The sequence below is a fragment of the Megascapheus bottae genome, chromosome 6 (genome assembly GCF_031878675.1).
Source record: "Megascapheus bottae isolate mThoBot1 chromosome 6, mThoBot2.hap1, whole genome shotgun sequence".
Classification (NCBI taxonomy): domain Eukaryota; kingdom Metazoa; phylum Chordata; class Mammalia; order Rodentia; family Geomyidae; genus Megascapheus; species Megascapheus bottae.
This window is the reverse complement of record NC_143514.1, coordinates 79901123-79920808: the sequence shown is the minus strand read 5'-3', so window position 1 is coordinate 79920808 and position 19686 is coordinate 79901123. Positions and strand designations below refer to the sequence as shown.

At 48.0% G+C, this 19686-nt stretch overlaps 1 protein-coding gene and 1 long non-coding RNA gene across 2 annotated transcripts; one reads left to right on the top strand and one right to left on the bottom strand.

The window, feature by feature from the left end:
• Positions 1–1856: 1856 nt before the first annotated feature.
• Errfi1 (ERBB receptor feedback inhibitor 1) lies at positions 1857–16680 on the bottom strand. Its single transcript, XM_090335910.1, has 4 exons — positions 16521–16680; positions 6014–6209; positions 5846–5922; positions 1857–5096 (listed from the first exon to the last, which is right to left on the bottom strand). Exons 2-4 carry the CDS (start codon positions 6133–6135, stop codon positions 3937–3939), a joined length of 1359 nt encoding a protein of 452 aa, XP_090192036.1. The 5' UTR covers positions 6136–6209; positions 16521–16680; the 3' UTR covers positions 1857–3936.
• Positions 16681–16925: 245 nt separating this feature from the next.
• Positions 16926–18982, top strand: LOC150062561 (uncharacterized). The gene is made up of 3 exons (XR_016535886.1): positions 16926–17027; positions 17538–17670; positions 18804–18982. It is a non-coding gene; the product is annotated as an uncharacterized LOC150062561 (long non-coding RNA).
• The last annotated feature ends 704 nt before the right edge of the window (positions 18983–19686 follow it).

Sequence of the window (19686 nt, the reverse complement as noted above, 5' to 3'; positions counted from 1 at the left end):
ATTCAATCACAGAGCAGAAACACTGTTACAAGGACACTAGTTCATCTAAGAACACGAGGACAGCCAGGATGCAAAATATACGAAGCCCAGCTTCCTGCCTGCTATGCCCCAGGCAGCTTCAGGACCCAGCCAAGGAAGGCCTGGCATCCAGGCCAGAAAGCTGGGACTCACACTGGCCGAGACAAGAGGGGAGGGTACTGTGCTGAGCTGTCACCACTGGAAGACAGGCGTGCGTGGAAGGAGTGGATCAGAAGTTATGCACACGGAATGGAGGTGCAGCCCGGATCCTGTGCAGGAGCCTTGTCTCATAGGCATTCCTGAGCCCAGTTTGCTCCTAGGTGATGACGTGGGGCTTGAACTCAGAGCCTGGCCACAGTCCCCCAGCTTTTTTGTTCAAGGTTCACACTCTACCACTTGAATCCCAACTCTACTTCCAGTTTTTTGCTCATTAGAGATAAGAGTCTCTTGGGTGTGGGAACAGATGACACTGTAGTAAAGGAAATGTACACATTGCCATACATGCAAACTTAACTCCTCTGTATATCACAACAACAAAAAGTAAATTAAAAAAAAAAAAAGATGCTTGGACTTTCCTGCCTGGGCTGTAGATCTCAGATAGAAGTAGCTAGGAGCATAAGGTGTGAGGTCCTGGAACCTGGCTGCAGGCAGATTTGGGTTCCTGGTAGGTGTCTGAACTCACAGGGCAAGAGCTTGCAGCAGGAGAGGCACCGGGAGCTGGAAGCCCAGGCTGGCGGCAGCAATCTTTTGTTAGCAGGTTCTGACTCCAACTTTGAACGTGTTCCATCCCCTCCTCTCCCAGCCCCCTCCCCATGCCAGAGCACTCAGCAGAGCTTTGACGTCCATCATTCTTGTCAGGCCCAGGATACACCCAAGTATGTTTACAGCTCTAAACTCCAGGTAGATAACACGAAAGCAGAATAGCTTGTGCTGGACTAAGGTTCCTAGTAGCTTAGGTGGAAATTGCTAGAAGTTTGTACAGGCAAGTGCAAAGCAATCGAACACTGTTCAAGTGCAGAACACAGGGCTAAACCAGATGGACACATGAACATCCCAGGCTCTGCTTATCTCTTTACCCAAATGAAAGCCCCCAAAGGCTCCTCAAAGTTGAATGATTCACAGGCAGAGACAGAACAAGGTGATCTTATTTTCTGAAAAGAAAAGTCTCCGAGTGCATTTTAGTTTCAACAAAACTTTATTATTGTTATTTTTAACAATGAGAATAACTCGAAGCTTTAGGACTAGATTAGAAATGAACACTTTCCCCTCCTGCTTGTGATTCATTGTAGATAGGCAAAAAATAAAACCTGATTCCTGAAGGCTGTGGGTCTCTGGAGCCTTAGGAAAACTGGTGAATTCTCAGCAAAGGGATCCTCCAGGAATGCCAAGGCATTAGCCTGCTAGGTGCTGGGGCCCAGTCTGTAAGCCTAGCCACTCAGGAGGCTGAGATCTGAGGATCACAGTGTGAAGCCAGCCTGGGCTGAAAAGTCCCTTAAGACCCTTATCTCCAATTAACCACCAGAAAACCAAAATGGCGCTTGAACTCAAGGCCTTGCACTCTTGCTTGGCTGTCTTGCTCACACAGCTGGGCTTCTACTTCTTTTTTTTTTTTTTTTTGCCAGTCTTGGGCTTGGGCTCATGGCCTGAGCACTGTCCTTGGACTTTCTCAAGGATAGAGCTCTACCACTTGAGCCTCAGCACCACTTCCAGCTTTTTTCTATGTATGTGGTGCTGAGGAATCGAACCCGGGTATTCGTGCATGCTAGGCAAGCACTCTACCACTAGGCCGAACTCCCGGCTGGGCTTCTACTTCTTGCCTAGAATTTTCCTGGTTAGAGATGGTCTAGTGGACTTTTCTGACTGGGCTAGATTTGAACGACAGTCCTCTGGATTTTGACTTCCTGAGTAGCTAGGATTACAGGCATGAACTACTAGTTCAGTTATCATTGGCAAAATGTGGATAATGGGTATGGGAGAGGTTTTTTTTTTGGCCAGTCCTGGGACTTCCACTCAGTCTGGGCACTGTCCTTGGACACTTTTTGGTCAAGGCTAGAGCTATAACACTAGAGCCACACCACCACTTGCAGCTTTCTCTGTGTATGTGGTACCGAGGCATGCTAGGTGAACACTCTACCACTAGGCCAAACTCCAGGCCCCACGAAGCCACTTTTTGAGTGTATAATTACTTCAAGATTTAAACAAATTCTCAAAAACTATATGTGAAACAACTAAGCTAGTCTTTAAGAAAAGCGCTCTACCACAATTTAAAACTAATAATTATATGGTGAAATTAAGAACTAAAGTAAGATATAGTTTAAGTGTCACGTGGTCCGGGCCCTCACTCCCATGTCCCGCACTGCACAAAAGCATGCCCCTCACCGGGAAGAAGGAACCCAGGGGTGGCAGGGTGGCAGCCCTCCGCCAGCAGCCTTGCACCCATCCACGGGGTGTCCGTGCGGCTGGGGCCACAGGCAGGGATTCCATGTATGGCCTCAAACAAGTGACAAGCAATATTCAAAGCCACTCAGAAGACTGCGCCAAACATGCCAGCAGACGCCAGTGTGTATTCAACTTTAGCAAATCTTACTTGAGCTACCTGAGCTCAGACTAAGACTTTTAGAAGAGTTTAGGCAAGAAACATTATTAATGGTGTCATAAATAAGTATCATAACTTTATTAAAATGAAAAGACAGCATTCAAAATAATGCAACAAAATGAATAAAGTCTTTTGTCCAATACTGTACACATAATGCGGAAATCAGTGCATTTCTCTAAAGCATGTTTTAACCTTCATTTAGTTCATACTAAAATATAGTAAGCTTTAAATAGCTCAAATAACATCATTCAGCAGTTTCAACTGTAAACAGCAGGCGGGGGGGAGCTTGGCGGCCCAGCCCCTCCCTCTGGAGCACGCACCTTCTCTGTTGCACTAGCCTGCAGGAATGGCAGTGGGGACGGAGGCGGGGCGGGCAAGTGTCTCGCTCAGTGGAGAAGCAGAGGCAGCGGCTGGAGTCTCTAAAGCGGGAAGATGCTGACGTGACCTCGGGCATTAGACGTGCTGTGCTATTGGTCAGAAGTGTTCTACTTAAAAAGCAAACGATCTCCAGGAAATACTGAATTGGAACCAGCAACACAAGACCAGCTTGTGTTGTATTTATTAATACAGTCTAAAAAAAAAAAAAGAACAAACACACCACACTTCCCCACACAAACTCAACCACACGGCTACCTGGAGGCCAGCGGGCCTTTCCGTCCCTGGCTGGGGCTTCCTGCTGTCCCTGGCCTGTACACTGGTGGAAGCAGGCAGAGCCCTAACCAAGGAAAGAGGAATGACTCGCTCTCTCATTTCAACCCGTGAGACACATCGTGATAATGAGTTGCCCAGGAAATGATCTTTCCCCTCAATATGAAAAAGCTGGAGCTGGGTTAGGCCAGAGATGGCCCACGGGTACTGGCCGTAATGGGCCCCGTGCAACACACGGCCTGCCCGGATCCAACAGACTGCTTGCAAAAATACATGAAACAAACTATTGTGGACCTACGAGCCGGAAACCTTCAAATGTACTAAGCAAAAAATAAGGTTTTGTTAGGATTTTGATCTACACAGTACTGTTTTTCTTCCATTTGCTCAATTTTCATTATTCTGGGTATATATTACTCTAAGACAGTGGCACTATGGAGTACGGTTATACCCCAAGTGTATGCACAGGTATGTAATGCAGGTGTATATAAAAGTTTCCCGTCCCTCCCCCCTCACATCTTTAAATTATAGACTTGAATAGACATTTTCTCTAACACTAACGTTGGGGGGACTGGGGCCGCTGAGCTAACAGCACCGCACAACCACTCTGCACCTTCCCGGGTGATAGGGATCCGCTTCCCGGCCTGCGGCCCTCACCCTGAGACCCTTGCCCAACGCTAGGGCGACACCACGTAGGACAAGTGTTTGCGCTTCCCAGGGCCACCCAGATCCGCTCTGGCCTTGGAGTCCAGCTTCTCGCTGCTGCCGGTGGGGGCAGGCGTGCCTGGATGGCTCTCCTCCGCCTCCCGGAAGAACTTCTCGTACCTGTCCAGGTAGGGTGGCCGCTCGGGGAGGAGGTAATAGTGGGTGGAGCTGACCTTCTTCCCATTCTCGATGATGGGCAGGATGCAGGGCGCGCGGTGGGCAGACCCCTCGCTGTTCTGTCTCTGCAGGGCTTTGCTGCTGACATACTTGGGGTCGGGGGCGAAGCTCTGCGTGGGGGGCATGACGCCGTTGAGGTAAGACGGAAGGCTTTTGGGGCTTGGGGTGCGGGAGTTGCTGCGGGACAGGGGCTCTCTGGGCGGGACTTTGGGGGGCCGGTCCTCATCGCTGTAGGCGCTGCAGGTAACCTCAGCTGACCACCGCCGGTAGTCGGGCTTGGCGGGCCTCGGGGGGATGGGCACCCTCGGGGGCACCTCGGGCTTGTCCTCATCAGAGTTGGGGGAGGCGCGGTGCGTGTAGCTGGACACACGGATGGCTGGCTTGTGGAAGGACCCAGCCGGCCCGGAGTGAGACCTCCTCAGGCGTCGGTGGGACTGCGGCATCGTGGGGTCTGGACTGGCTCCCCCGCCATGCGGGTCCAGGGCACAGCTGAGGTCTGAGGCTGAGGTGGCCGGGGTGTCGAAGTAGGCGTAGTTGATCTGCCCGCACCCTCGGAAGCTGCGCCGGCCAGGCAGATCGGCCTTGAAGTCAGAAAGTGCACAGTCTTCTAAAAGGAAGTCTGTGTCTGAGCTGGTCAGGAACTCCACCTCGCAGTCGGCGTCGTCCAGAGAGAGGTCCTCAGAGATGGGCAGGGGTGGCAGGGGCCGGGAGCCCCGCTCGCACAGGGGAGCACAGGGGAAAAATGAGGGGCCACTTTTTACGGGTGTTAGTGGAGGCGTGGACGTGCAGACCCCATTCACCGAGAGTTTTTTAAAGCCACACACCAGCTGGTCCTCCTCCCGTGGCCCCAGGCCTTCACCCGGGGACAGAATAAAAGGCTGCAGGCTGGACCTGTGGGCTGGACCGCTCTCTGCAAAGCGGTGGCCGTTCACCGAGGCCGATGGTGCACTGTGCCCTGGAATGAAGAGGGAGGGATGGTGAGAGGGGCGCAGGCGCTCTCCGATGGGCTGACACAGCCCAGCTGCTCCCGTCGCCTCCAGCTCGCCACCCAAGTTAGGGGACACCTGAGTGCTGTTACCCCAAAACACCCAAGCAATCACCGCAGGTGTAATTAGAGCTAGAAAGGGTGAGAGCAAGCATGAGATCTGGTTCAAAGACTAAATTATCTTCTCTATCTCCCTGGGTCGTGTGCACGGCACACACTCACACATCTCAGGCCAGTTTTGTGACGTGTGCAAAATTCACAGAAGATGAACAGGGTATAATTTACAGGAGTACCATGCTATTTAGGACACGCAACAGCACAAGGCATGCTGTGTGTGAGGCAAGGCGAGGGCTGCTAGCCAGTGATCACAGCGCCGTGGGCGGGTGGGCGGGTGGGCAGGACAGGCAGCTCTGACAAAAATCTAAGCATGTACTAGATGTACAGAGGGGAAATGGTGTTCACGTTCCCTAGAAGTGAGCATCGCCTAAGACAGAACTGGCTAACTCTTCATTTTTAAACATTTTAAACTTCTATGAGCTGTGGATTCTCTCTACGAACTGGTGAAAACTGGGAGAAAAACTCAAAAAACTCAGTCACCTTCAGAACCTGCTGCCACTAGGGGTCAGACTGTTGTTGGAAAGAGCTTCTGGTTTCCACGTTTAAAACAACAGGGAGGACAGGCAGAGCCACCCCAGGCCTCCCCAGGCTCTGGTACGTACCCACAGTGGTGAGGCGCTCCTGAGCACGAGGGTTCAGACTGTAGGCCACGGTGATTGGATCAATATTTAAAAAGTTACTGAAAGCAGAGAACGCTGTGGTCATCACCAAGCCTGGCCATGTGACCCCGCCTCCCCACGCGAGTCTTGGTGTGGCACAACCACACTTACTTCTCCAGCTCAGGGTGGCTGGCCCAGCAGCTCTTCATGTTCCCCAGGGCCTGACCATTAGGCAGAAATGCAGTTTTTAAGGGGACCCTCATCTCCTGAGCTGCAACGCCTGCCGCTGACATTGTGCTTCACACCAAGGGACGTCTCCAAATTCGTGAGGCCCAAGGATTTTAAGTCAGCCAGTGGCTTTCATTCCCTGGAGGATGAAGAAGAGATGAGAATTATGTCTTTGGGTGATCCGGGCGGCAGCAGCATTCTCCAGCTCATGGACAGAACATTCACTCGTGGACTTTCCTTCAATTCTCACTTGACACTAAAAACACTGAAAGTTACCGACCCAAACTTGAAACGTTTTCACAAAATGAGTTATCAGCCTTACAGCTGCACAATTCGTACCCTCACGCGAGGCACGCCTCAGCCATGGCAAGACTGGGTAGGAACACTTGGGAATCTCGCTCATTTTTCCTAAGCTGAAAAGGTAAGTTCATGCCAGGTGTGATGGCGTGCACCTGCAATCCCAGCACACAGGAGGCAGACACAGAACAATCTCAAATTTGAGGCCAGCCTGGACTACATTGTGAGACAAAACATGCCACAGCTGAGCACCGGCCTATAATCCTAGCTACTCAGGAGGCTGAGATCTGGGGATTCATGGTTCAAAGCCAGCCCAGGCACTAACGTCCCTGAGACTCTCATCTCCTATTAACCACCACATAACTGGAAGTGGCACTGTGGCTCAGGGATAGGGTCGTAGCTTTGAGCTAAAGAGCACAGGGACAGCACCCAGAGTTCAAGTCCCATAACCGACCAAAAAAAAAAAAAAGTCGACTTTCCAGCCACTGCCACATCTAGATATTCAGATACTCAGCGTGTGCTTACATTAACTGTAAGCCCTGCATACTAAAGCACAGTGTATCAGCCATGTAATGCTGAGCTCCTCTGGGGGTATACACACTCTATAGTACTTCCTCAATAAATATACATGCACACCTACCAAGTGCTAGAGTTTCAGACTGGAGGAGGCCATGAAGGTCACCAGGACAGACTTCTTGGTGACAGAAAGCACACAGTGTGGCCTGGTGGAAGAGTGCTTGCCTAGTATGCTGGAAGCCCTAGGTTTGATTTCCCAGTATCACATACTCAGAAAAAGCTGGAAGTGGTGCTGTAGCTCGAGTGGCAGAGCACTAGCCTTGAGTAAAAGTGCCCAAGGACAGTGCTCAAGCCCTGAGTTCAAGCCCCAGGGCTGGCAAAAACAAAATAAAACAAAAAACAGAGGCTGTGAGTTTGGCCTAATGGTAGAGTGCTTGTCTAGCATGCACAAAGACCTGGGTTCAATTCCTTGGTACCGGATACATAGAAAAAGGCCAGAAATGGTGCTGAGGCTCAAGTGGTAGAGCTCTAGCCTTGAGAAAGTCTAAGAACAGAGCTCAGGCCCTGAATTCAAGCCCAAGACTGGCAAAAACAAAACAAAACAAAAAAAACCCCCAAACCCATATGACTTTGTCATAGGATTTTTAGAAAACAATTTCTCAATAAGGTAAACCCCATTATTCACCTACAAATCAGTCGCTTCTTCCTGGACAGTGAGCTCTGAGGAAAAGGCAGAGTCCTCAGCAGGGGAGGTGTGGACATCACACATCACTGAGGGTTGTAAGGCAAGGTTTTAGATCAGTTTTTTTTTTTTTTTTTTGGCAGTACTTACTTGGGTTTTGAGCTCAGGGCTCCTCACTAGACAGGAGCCCTATCCAGGAGCCATGTTTCCACCCATTAAAGCATTTTTTTTTTTTCCAATCCTGGGGCTTGAACTCAGGGCCTGGGCACTGTCCTTGGACACTTTTTGCACAAAGCTAGAGCTCTGCCACTATAGCCACAGCACCACGTCTGGATTTTTCTATGTATGTGGTACTAAGGAACTGAACCCGGGGGTCTTGGTGCATGCTAGGCAATCACTCTACCATTAGGCTATGCTCCTGGCCCATACTTTTTTTTTTTAAGGTAAAAGATAAAAAAACTGTGTTTGCTCTTTGTTTTCCCCATATTAAAAAGGAAGTGGGGATGGTACAGTGGTATCGTTTGTTAATTTCAGTGTGAGCTGAGGGGCCTTGCCCCAGTGATCAAACCTGTGTGCCCCTACCCCCAGGAAGCTGGGTGGGGTGAGGCAGATTCCATGCATACACGCGTGCACACAGTACTATTTCAAGTCATCAAGAATTATTTTTCATTAACTCTGTTAGAGATCCTTGATAAAGAAAATACTCTGTCATTTAGAAATCTTCAATTACTCGGAGGTCTTTTGAGGGCTAGTTTTCACAAAGTGAAGCCAGTATGTTATGTACTATCAAGTAAAGCTCTAAAGAATTTAAAATCAGTTAAGGAGCTGGCCAGCCTCTTGCTGTGTCCTGGGCCCAGGGCTTACCACACCTCTTCCAACTGCCCCACAAGCACTGGCAAGACTCTAGGGAATGTCTCTGTGGTAACAGGAAAATGAAAGGCAAGATAGGGAGAAGAATATGGCATTTAAGTAGTTTGAAAGCACACGTTTGAAGATTGTTCATCCAGATTACAAGAAAAAATGCTGGGGGGTGGGGGAGGCCCAGCCCCACCTGCCGGTCAGCCAACAAGTACTACTAGTAATTACTGTATCAGCCTCCTCGGCCATCCTAGCTTTCAACAGGATGATTGTGTAACAAGAGCCTCTGCTGGAGCTGCCCTGCCATTCTAAACTCCCCTTCCAATGCTCACTTTAAAATTATTTATACGTTCTAGAAAAAGTTAGTTTTATTCATTGTTTCGATCACCTACTTGTTAGCTTTCCTAAGGGGGGAAAAATTCTTTTAGTATAAAAAGAATTGTGTTCACTAAGCCAGCTCACTTCTGACCACAATAGTGTCTTTGTGTATTCATGGAAGGTGACCTTCCTCTGGATTTCAATGGGGAATTGTGAATGGGCCGTGTTATGAAACTGTCCCAACTTCCTACTTGCTTGTGCGGGAGGACTGGCCACAGAATGACCGTGCTTTCTTCTTTCGGAAAATAATTCAAAATGTTCACAGCACAGGGCTGGAGGAACATTTTCTAAACTGAGGTTAGGAAATCACGTCTCTACAGACCCGAATCTAGTCTGGGCACTCCTTGTGCGGGAGGGCACAAAATGCAACAAAACTTTACTCAACTGAATTGCTTATATATTTTATCTGGATTCTTGAAACTGTAGTTCTACCCTACAATTACACAAAATACAAGTGTGAGAAAAATCAGTATTCTCAAATTGCAAGACGGCATTCTGTTAGAGAACTGTGAAGACGGAAAGTGATGTGGCCCCATCTGCTTTGAGCATGGTTTGGACCATGCTCGGTCCGTCAGCTGTTGTCTGTGGCCGGAGGCTCAGTGGGTCAGATGCAGTTCAATACCAATCTTGCAGAACATCCTTTTTATGTGATTTTTTTTTCTTCAAGGTGAAAACACAATCTACAATGCCATGTGTTTTTGGAAGGCCTCCTTTCACTCCAAGCCCACCCCTCCTGTCCACCTTACTCTGTGCTTCAGCCCTACACAGAGTTCCTGAACAGCTGGCTGTGGCTCCAGCCTGCACTTCCTCCTGTCTGTTGGTTATCTTTCCACGTGGATGGCCCTCTGGCATCTCACACTCCTCCTTGCACTTGCTGTGCCCCTCCAGCTCCTGCACCGGGCAGATCACACTTTTCAGCCTCTACTTTTAGCCTGTGTTAAGGCCGACTGACATCCTCAGCTGCCCGGCTCCACGTTCTGTGTCCTTTCTGACCACTGTCCTCCCTCCCCCCAGTCACCAGCTCAAATCTCCCATAGGGCTGGGAGGAATCAAAAATAGACAGTCATACAGTATTCCCCAATGGCTCCCAAGCTTCCACAGGCTCCTAGGTAAACACAGCTCTGCCTTACCGAAGCTACCTTCACAGCCCAGCCTCTCTCTTCCTTATCTGGGGAGGATCTAACTCCTTCTCACCTGGACCACGGTCCTCCTTTTCTGAGAAGGGAGAGCAGTGGCTGTCTGTCCCTGGTCGTTCTAACCTCCTACCTCCAAACCTCCTGGGATAGGATGAGGTTACTGGCATCAGTTACTCCTAATCTCAATGGATACTAAGAAAATACCTGTCTCATTCTTTAAACTTAACTTGTGGAAGTGATGAGACTGCCCAATAATAATGAAACGACAGGACATCTGAATTTTTTCCTAAAGTCCTAAGTGCATAGTGTTTAGGCTGTGTAAAAAAAAAAAAAAATTAAGCATCAAGGGGCCAGGAGTTTGGCTTAGTGGTAGAGTGCTTGCCTAGCATGCACAAAGACCCAGGTTCAATTCCTCAGTACTACACACATTGAAAAAAGCCAGAAGTAATGTTATGGCTCAAGTAGTAGAGTTCTAGTCTTGAGAAAGCCTAAGGACAGTGCTCAGTCTCTAAGTTCAAGGCTCAGGACTGGCAAAAAAAAATTAAGCTTCAATAGTTAACAGCAAAGTATTCTAAATTGGCTTCTTTTACTGTGTACAATTAGGAAAGTACTTTTTTGGAGGGCAGAGGAGGGCAATAGAGGGGTTTAAACTCAGCAGTACTAAGTACTAAGGGCACTTTCTGAAAACAATGAATTTAGCTTTTTCTTTCACACTATTCCTTTTGGACTAGAATGTTACCTGTGTTTCTAACTCCTAAATTTAAAATTATACTTCCTTTTAACAAGACAATAAAAAGATTACACAAAAGCAAACTGTACCCATTTCTATGGTAAGTCTTACACCTTGGTTTAGAATAGTCTCTGAAAGTATTCTCTCTCTCTCTCTCTCACACACACACACACACACACACACAGAGGCCTACCTTATGGCAGTAACCTAGATATGCTTACCTATGCAGAGATCTCATGAATAAATCTCAGGAGCAATCCACGGAGGGGGAGGGGCACATTTTTGTCCTGCAACTCACCCAGCTCTGCCCAGTGCTTCCTTATTTAAGAGTGTGATGTAATTTCCTTCTTTCAGTCTGGTTCTAGAACCTGATTTCTGTTTATTCAGGGTGATAAATGGTCTTTTCAGCTGCATTTAACCATTGTCTATATAGCTCCTTCCATGACCACAGAAGAAGACATAAAGTAACTATACTTGGCTCCAAAATTCATACAAAGGCAAGGCCTGGAAACATGACACTTCACACCATTTTAGGTCCTCTCAAGTATATATGTTTTGTTTTGGTTTTGGCCAGTCCTAGGGCTTGAACTCAGGGCCTGGGTGCTATCCCTAAGCTTCTTTCGCTCAAAGTTAGCACTCTACCTCTTGAGCCACAACTCTGCTTTTGCCTTTTTGCTTGTTAATTGGAGATAAGAGTCTCATAGACTTTGCTGCCTAGGTTGGCTTTGAACTGTGAACCTGAGATCTCAGCCTTCTGAGGAGCTAGGATTACAGGCATAAACCCTTGATGCCTGGCACATTCTTTAGAAAAAAAACAAAACTAATTCTCTTAAGGGTCACTTTTGAGAAAATAGGAAAGCCTACCATTCATTTTATTGTGATTGTCTAAAAAACACTAGGTTATTTGACACATTAGATATTCTGCTTTGCCATTAATTCCCTGAAACAAATGTTCTGCTGTGACATTCATCAGTACAGTCAGTATTTATGACACTTACAAAGAAGGATCTAAAATATCATGTTCTAATCTGTTTCTATAACTTTGCAAAAGGACAATTTTGCACAGATTTCTCAAAAACCAAGTCCCCACTGTCATTTCAACGAGGCAAGTTAAGAAAATCTCCTTCACTGGACCATAGGGAAAAGGGAAACCTTTATATTATACGCAAAGATGATTTACTCAAGTGCTCATCCGTGAATGCAAGCAAAACCCTGCGGTTCCAATGAATGTAACTTGAGGACCAGTAAGGTAAAAAAGACACGTATACCTGTGCATGTGCACAGTCCTGAGAGACCCTCAAACATGCCAACACTTAACAACCATTTACAGCTGGTAAAAAGGGAAGGGTGAGGAAAATTATCTACAGACTGTCAAAATGGAATGACAGGAGTTGGGGAAGAGCACTTTCCTGGCAAGTGCAAAGCCCTGAATTTGGTCTTCAGCCCTAGGGAAAGCTACAATGAAATGACACAATTTCATCAATAACTTGGAAATTTTTCAGTGAAGAATTTTAAGAACCAACAAGCTAACGAAAACCCTATTCCTTCAAGTACAATAATCAAGTCTTGATTCACTTAGTCCCACATGATTTTAGGGTGGTAAAAAAAAAAGAAAAAGCCAGAAGTGGTGCTGTGGCTTAAGTGGTAGAGTGCTAGCCTTGAGAAAGACCAAGGGCAGTACCCAGAGCCCTGCGTTCAAGCCCCAGGACTGGCAAAAACAAAAACAAGGTAGCAGGAATGAATTCTTTTGCAAGTTGAACTTTTCCTACAGAACATAAACCACAATTATGGATGTATGTACATATACATATATAAAATGGCTATAATGCCATAAATAGTATACATACATTTATTTGCAGATATACTTATATGCACATATATACACCTACATAAATGGACATTCCTATACAGACACAGAATAGAAAAATTCACTCCTTTCTGACATATACATGTAATAGATTTTGTGAAAGATCTATGAATTCTGTTGTAATCATGATGACAATGAGTACAAGGGTATAATGATGGGAAGTGAGCCTTTTAGCTTTGAATTTAACAAGCATTCAAGTCTCCCAATGGTCAACTCTGGATTGCCACAATTAATACGTAATGATTAATAACAGCCAGCATCCATGGGCCGCCAGCAAGCACCAGTCACTGTTCTCAATGCCTCCTGGGTAGTGATCTACCTCTTCCTCAAGGCAAGGACTTACACCACTGCCTCTATTAACAGCCCTCAGGCTCTTCAACTGGTGGGATAAGAATAAAGTAGTGTAAAATCTGCCCTCTAAGGATATACTTAAGATACACTATTTTGGGTAACAGCTAGCTTTTCTTGGATAACCTAAAGCCTATGAAATTTGGTTTCACTTCAACTGGCCTCAATTTCCCAATTAGTAATTGTACAGTTGACCTATGTATCTAAAATGGGTGGGTTGAGGTAGAAAGCTGACCTTGGATGACCACTGTCAACACAGCGCTACCCCGACACCCTTCCCCTGCCACAGCGTAATGCGCTGGGATAACACAAGTCTGTCTTCACTCATCCCTGAGCTTTTCTGCTCCAGGCTAGCAATCTATCACATGAGCCACAGCTCCACTTCAGGCTTTTCTGCTGGTTAGTTAAAGAGATAAGGGTTTCCGTGCTCAAGCTCACACCACAGCCGTGAGCTACTGGTGCCTAGCTAGATTTCCTTTTAAAACAGTCTCACAGCTTGGGTCCCAGAGACAATATTATAACCAGGCTCTCCCACAAGACCTGGAACAGTACTCTACAAACCACCACATCATCTCACCGGGGAAGAGGTAGGGATTATAATCTCCAATTTGCAAATGAGGAAGTCTGGCCGCCAGGGCTCTTCTGCCCATCCATCTGCCAGCATGTGCCCACTGCACTCTCCCTTTCATGGTATGATGGTGATCGTTTGAGGCAACGACCTCCCTTTTCCTCTAACACTCTTGCTAATAATGGGCAAAGTAAAACAAAGGAAGGTTGAGTCAGACTCTCAAGACCTAAGCCATCCAATTTGAGAGACCAGGGTTTGGCTGGATTTGAGAGTGCAAGATTAGTTCTTTTCACAGATAATATGCTTGCTTGGGACTAGAACCTATGCTAGGTGAAAGAGAGACCTGTTTGACATCTGATGATGGATTTTCCACCCAACAAGGGAGGGAGATGCTGAATAAGCCAGAAAACAATTTTGGCCATTTCAGATGGTGGTAACTTTCAAGGAACAAGCAGGGCACAGTGTCTGTGTAAGGATGCAGAGGACAACATGTTCACAGGTGATTAAAAGGTCACTGGGCAGGGGATCTATCAAATTTATGTCTACAGGATGAAAAAGAGGCAGCCCAGAGAAGAATCTGGGAACTGTCTACTAATTGAATAGAAGAGGCTGAACTATGGATTCTAAAACCCAGGCAAGTTTCTTTTCTGTAGCCTAGTAATGAAGGTTTTTGGACAATCTTTTCATCCATACCATGTCTTAGTTGAAAGGACACTAATGAATGTAGCCTATGACCCACATTTTACACATTTTAAAGGTATATCCACTGAGGCTAGAAGACAGATCCTTTTGTAATACTGCTGAATTATGGTATAAACTTGCCTAAGCCATCAATGAAGACTCCAAATCTCAGTTTTATTCCAGTGCACCTTTGGAAATCTGAAGCCCATGGAAATCTTTCTCCACCTTCACATCAACCTTCTGTTAAGCTGAACTTATGTTTAGGACCCTGAAGCTCCCTTGAACTATCTGCCCATAGAAGACATGGGTTTATCCTGTGCAAATAATGTCAGAATACCACAACTGGGCTGTGTTTATCTAGTGAGTTGGTTATTCATTAGCTTTTATAAAGCATGGTCAAACACTTGCAAAGGATGCAAAAGGGTGTCCTGATGATGAGGTACCAATCCACGATTCATATGTATTTAGATGAGATTAAGGGCCAAGCTGTTTCTCTGGAAGAGGAGTCAATGGCATTCAAAGTCCTGGAATTACCCTGGGCACCACCTACCCCTCCTCTGCACACCTTTCTAAAGCAACTTGATGGTATGTTGACAATCAGGTCAGTTTCAAGCATGTTAGACTGTACCTGTAATTTAGGCAACTGGCTTTTAAAAGCTACCATTAGTAGGAGCAGAAAGGAAGTATTATCTAGTTCAACTTCTGAGAAGCAGTAATGACAAGTTATTTTCATACAAAACTCAAGGCTGTAACATAATTAAATCTCACAAAAGGGTGACCAGCACCTATTGTGAACTTGAAAGTAGAAAAACAATAGTAAACAAAGCAGGAGAAACAATAAATTGTCTGTCAAAAATGTGAATAATTTGGGCATTTCATAACAGTCATAAAAAAAATACCCACAGATTTGCTTATCAGTGAGTGACAGGTCCAATCCTGCTGAGCCTTAAAATGTAGAACATGCTTTCCTGCATTTATTTATCAACACGAACTGTGTGCCGGCTGCAGAAGATAAAAGCTGAACATGGCCCAGTTCCTGCCTTAAGGAGTTCCCCATCTAGTACCTCTGCCGGGTTCTACACCACTAGTTCAAGGTTTCTGTCACCCACTAGCAAGTGCTCACTACAACACCCAGGTAGAGAAACCTCTGCTTGTCAGAAGGAGGTGTGGGGATGGTGTCTGAAGGAAGCCTCCCTGTATTCCTCTTCACCCCTCCAGTTGAGAATGACCTACCATCCGTCTTCTTTTACCTTAATTTCTTCTGACAGAGGGATCTGTTTAAGTCCCTTCGGTCTCTGTTTAGTAAAATGTCTCTTAAAGTGGTATAATAACTTTAACCTGCTTTTTTTTTTAAACGTAGGACTAGGGATAGACAGTTCACATATTTTAGTCTCAATAAATGTACACCCACTACATCCTTATAGATTTACAGCAGCTTAAAACTTTGCAGAACATTTGTTCTCCAGGAGAGAGAGAGAGAGAAAAAAGGCAATTTATACCTCACCTTTCTTCACCCCTGACAGTTGCCTAGAAACCAGTCCTGCCCTACCTGTGGTGCAGGTGTACCTCCAGTCACCAACACATCTCTTTTAAAGCTACAGTCTCTACTCTGGCTGCCCTTAAATTTATGACTAACAATCTATTCACATTTTTATCAGGTAAGAGGCTGGTTTCTTTCAAGCAATGATGAAACCCTAATAAAGATTCAGCCCAGCAAGCACCGATACAGCACCCATCACGGTCGAGGAGTCATCCGATTTGTGCAAGGCTGTGATACACGAATAAAGCTGCGAAAATTCCCAAGAAGCATTACGTGTGGACGCGTAATTCTGCAGGGCCTTTCTGTGGGAAGCAGACTCCCGCTTCCCGGAGAGGGCGGAGAGCCCCGGAACGCCGGGAGAGCCCAGCAAACGCACTCCGGGGAGGTGGCCCCCGGGGAGGTGGCCCCGGGGCTGACGTGGGGCGGAGGCCCGCAGGCTGCCGGCGACCGAGCCGGTGCCCACCGCGACCGGCCTTCAGCGGGCTCCCGGCGGCTCCCCGCCGCCGCCGCCCGCGCAGGGCTGTGGCCCCCGGTTGAGGGGACGAGGGGCCGGGGCGGGGGGAGCCACACGCGGGACCCCCGGCCCCGCAGGACGGCGTCCGGGGCGCCCGGGTGCGGGCGGGCGGCCGAGTGTCGCCGCCGTACCCCGCGTCCTGGCCGGGGCCGCCGCGGGCCCCGTCCTCCGCGCCTCGAGGGGAGCCGCGCGACGGGCGCGGGTCCCGCCCTCCTTCCCTAACCCCCCCTCGGCCCCGCCTCCGCGTCCCGGAGCCGCCCGCCGCGGGGGGCCGCGAGAGCCGGGCGCCGCCGCGCTCCGCCCGCCCCACCCCCGCTCCGCGCCAGGCCCCTTACCCCCGGAGCGGCGGCTGCCCCACGGCGCCCTCCCGCGCATGTCCGTCCGGGTGGCTCAGCGCCGCGGGCTCGGGGGCCTAGACATCGCGCCGGCGCCCCGCCGTTCGCCGCCCGCCGCCTCGCCGCGCCCACTCTCCGTAGCTCCCGCTCCTGTTCCCAGCCTCGCACTCGGCCGCCGGGGCCGCCGCCGCGCCGCCCCTCTTTATAGGGTGAGCGGAGCGTGACGTCGACGCTCGCGGCCCCGCCCCCCCGGCGCAGCCAATCCGCGCGGCGCGCTGCTTAAAGGGGCGATGCCGCCACGGAAGCGTTCGCGCGGGGCTGTCGCGGCGTCGCGCCGGCGTGGCCGGAGGTCGGCGTCCTGAGGGGACGACGCGGGGCCGGCCGCGGGCCTCGCCGCCCCCTCGCCGACCCTGCGTCGGCCTCGGGGGTCTGGGGGCGCAGGGCTTCCCTCACGGCCAGCCTCGGGCAGGGTCTTGCGTGTTGCTCTCCGCGGCCGCCGCTGGGCAGGTGGGCCTGGATCCGCGGCGGGGCTGGGGGCGTCTCCCTGGTCCGCCAATGGCCCTGCACGGAGCCGCGGATCCCGCGGGCGGAGGGCCGGGGGTGCGGGTGATGCAAGCCCCAGGCTTACTGTTTAACCGTAAAGTAAATAACGCGGAGGAGCACGAAGCGAGAGTCGCCGACGGGAGAGGCGGCCGCGGCCAGGGAGCCCTCCCGCGGGGTCCCGGCCCCGGCCCCGGCCCGCGGCCCGGCCCCTCCCCACCGCGTCCCCACCGAGCCCCCCCGCCCCGAGGCGGCCGCGGCCAGGGAGCCCTCCCGCGGGGGTGGGGGGACTGGTCCGGCCCGGCCCGCCCCCTCCCCACGAATGCCTGTGGGGCTCCCCGGGGCTGCCACTGCCCACGTGTGCTCCGGCCGCATTGCCGGGTTAACTATTAACACGCGCCCCTTGAAACTTTTTTTTTCCTTTGATTAACTCACATCCTTTTAAATTTAATTCGGAGGTCCACCTTTGGATTCTAGGGCAGAAGCATCAAATTCAAAACACCATGGAAGCATCCCCTCCCCGGCTCCCAGTGGCAGGATCCACACGTGTTGAATTCAGAGAAAGTGGCTGTCCTTCTTTTCCCTCTGACAGATTGGTTCTGGCCTCCAGGTTTGTCGACTCCCTTTTACACCTATGCATACATATATAATATCCATTCACTTAGCCTGTCTTCTTAAATATTGCCTGTCGTTTAGTTTAAGATTTATGAATAGTAGTCACGCTAATTGATTTTTAAATTCTTTACTGAGTTAACTAGGGGTTTAAAGTTACACACACACACACACACACACACACAATCTGACCACTTTCACACCTTTATTTTTGTTGTTCAGAGTTTACCCATACCCTGTTACCAATGTAGAAAAAGATCTTCTGCCAGGGAGCCCCTTGGAAAGCTATCAGTTGGATATTTCTTGATTGAGGACCTGGATGTGCTCCACTTACATCAGAAAGGAATAGTAGTAACTCTACGTCTAGCCATCACACTACATTGTAATTTTGTGCTTTGTCCTTATTGGCATGCTTGTACATTCCCCTGTCATATAACAATGATAGTCACCAGAGTAACTGTCAAATACACCCCTTCTTCAGAGAAAGAAGATCAACAGAATACTCAACCATGGTCTAGTGAGTTGAATGATGTACTGATGTTCAGAGGGAAATTATCAAAAGTCTCCCTCACACACAAAGAGTAATATGTAAGTTACTGGCTTTTCTCTTTGAAAAATAACTTGCAAAATAAATGTTTTATTTATTCATTTTTAAAGGGAAAACCAGTTACATCTGGTAGTTTGTACTGAATTAGCTTACAAATATAATCATATGATCAGGCTCTTTTGGCTGTGCAGGAATTACACAAGAAAACTTACATCCCACAAATCTTTCATCTTATAGCCTATTTGGTATTTTATAATAGCATTGGTATGTCCACAGTGCTGTAGAATTTGTGAGGAAGAGTTTAATAGGAAAAAACACTAAGAAACATGAGGTAATCAGTGTATTATGTTTATCAAGTGGTCATTTGTTGTCCTGAAGATTAGAAATTTAGAGAAAATTGTTTTAAATTGTCTCCAGTAAGGAAGAAAAAATGTTGTTTACATCTATCACAGTCCATGTAATGTTGACAATATTCCCCAAGGAATTTCTATTAGCGGTTTTCTTAATAGAACTTTAATGTCTAAAATGCTAATCTTCCATCATATTAACCCATATTGAGGTTCTGCATTCACTCTTGTTTCAAGATAGAAGAAACTATCCTTAGAGCAAAAATAAGCCTGAACTTCCAGCTCAGCAAGCTGAGAATTGCAGACATTTCTCCCCAAGACATTATTCCCTTCTGTCCTCTCAGTCATTCATTATGTAAGTATGTTGGACAGGAACCGTATCGTCTATATTTTTTATTTTATATGGAATACTATGAAATAAAAGAGCCCTGTGAATGACTATACACATTTTGGTGTCTGTTCTTCTTTTATTCTAGTATAGGGCTTGAACTCAGGGCCTCAAGCTCTCACTTGGCTTTTTTTTTTTTTCTTTCACTCCAGGCTGGCACTTTGCTGCTTAAGCTACAGCTTTACTTCTCATTCATCTAGATTATTGTCACTATATGTGTAATAAAAATACGTAAATGATGGAAGATAACATTTCTGGGAGGTCAGTGGGCTGCACTGTGTTAGGAACAACCACATACAAGGATACATGTAACAAATATAGGTATATACTTACATCCCCAATAAACTCAGTGGGTTACTTTAAGACCTGCAGGCTGCTAACTGCTCAATAATCATCCATGAGCACCCAAGAGTTTGGCCTAGTGGTAAGAGTGCTTGCCTAGCATGCACAAAAGAGCCAGATTGGATTCCTTGGTACCACATGCATAGAAAAAACTGGGAGTGGTGGTGTGGCTCAAGTAGCAGAGTGCTAGCCTTGAGAAAGCCCAAGGACGGTGCTCAGGCCTTGAGTTCAAGCCCCACAACTAGCACAAAAAGAAAAGAATCATCATCCATGAGGAAGACATTTACAAAGAGGCATCTGCTGAGTTTTCAGCTTTAAAGCCATTAAGAAAAAGCACAGAAAGATTCTTTGCAATGTTTTTTTTCCTTCTGTTAGTAGAAATACTACTTC

Bases quoted from the DNA above. Each gene is read 5' to 3' on its own strand.
- Errfi1 (XM_090335910.1), bottom strand. From the start codon at position 6,135: ATGTCAGCGGCAGGCGTTGCAGCTCAGGAGATGAGGGTCCCCTTAAAA. The intron at 5,923-6,013 runs GTAAGTGTGGTT...CTCTGCTTTCAG, and splicing joins AGCCACCCTGAGCTGGAGAA to TAACTTTTTAAATATTGATC. The intron at 5,097-5,845 runs GTACGTACCAGA...TCTTCATTCCAG, and splicing joins GGAGCGCCTCACCACTGTGG to GGCACAGTGCACCATCGGCC.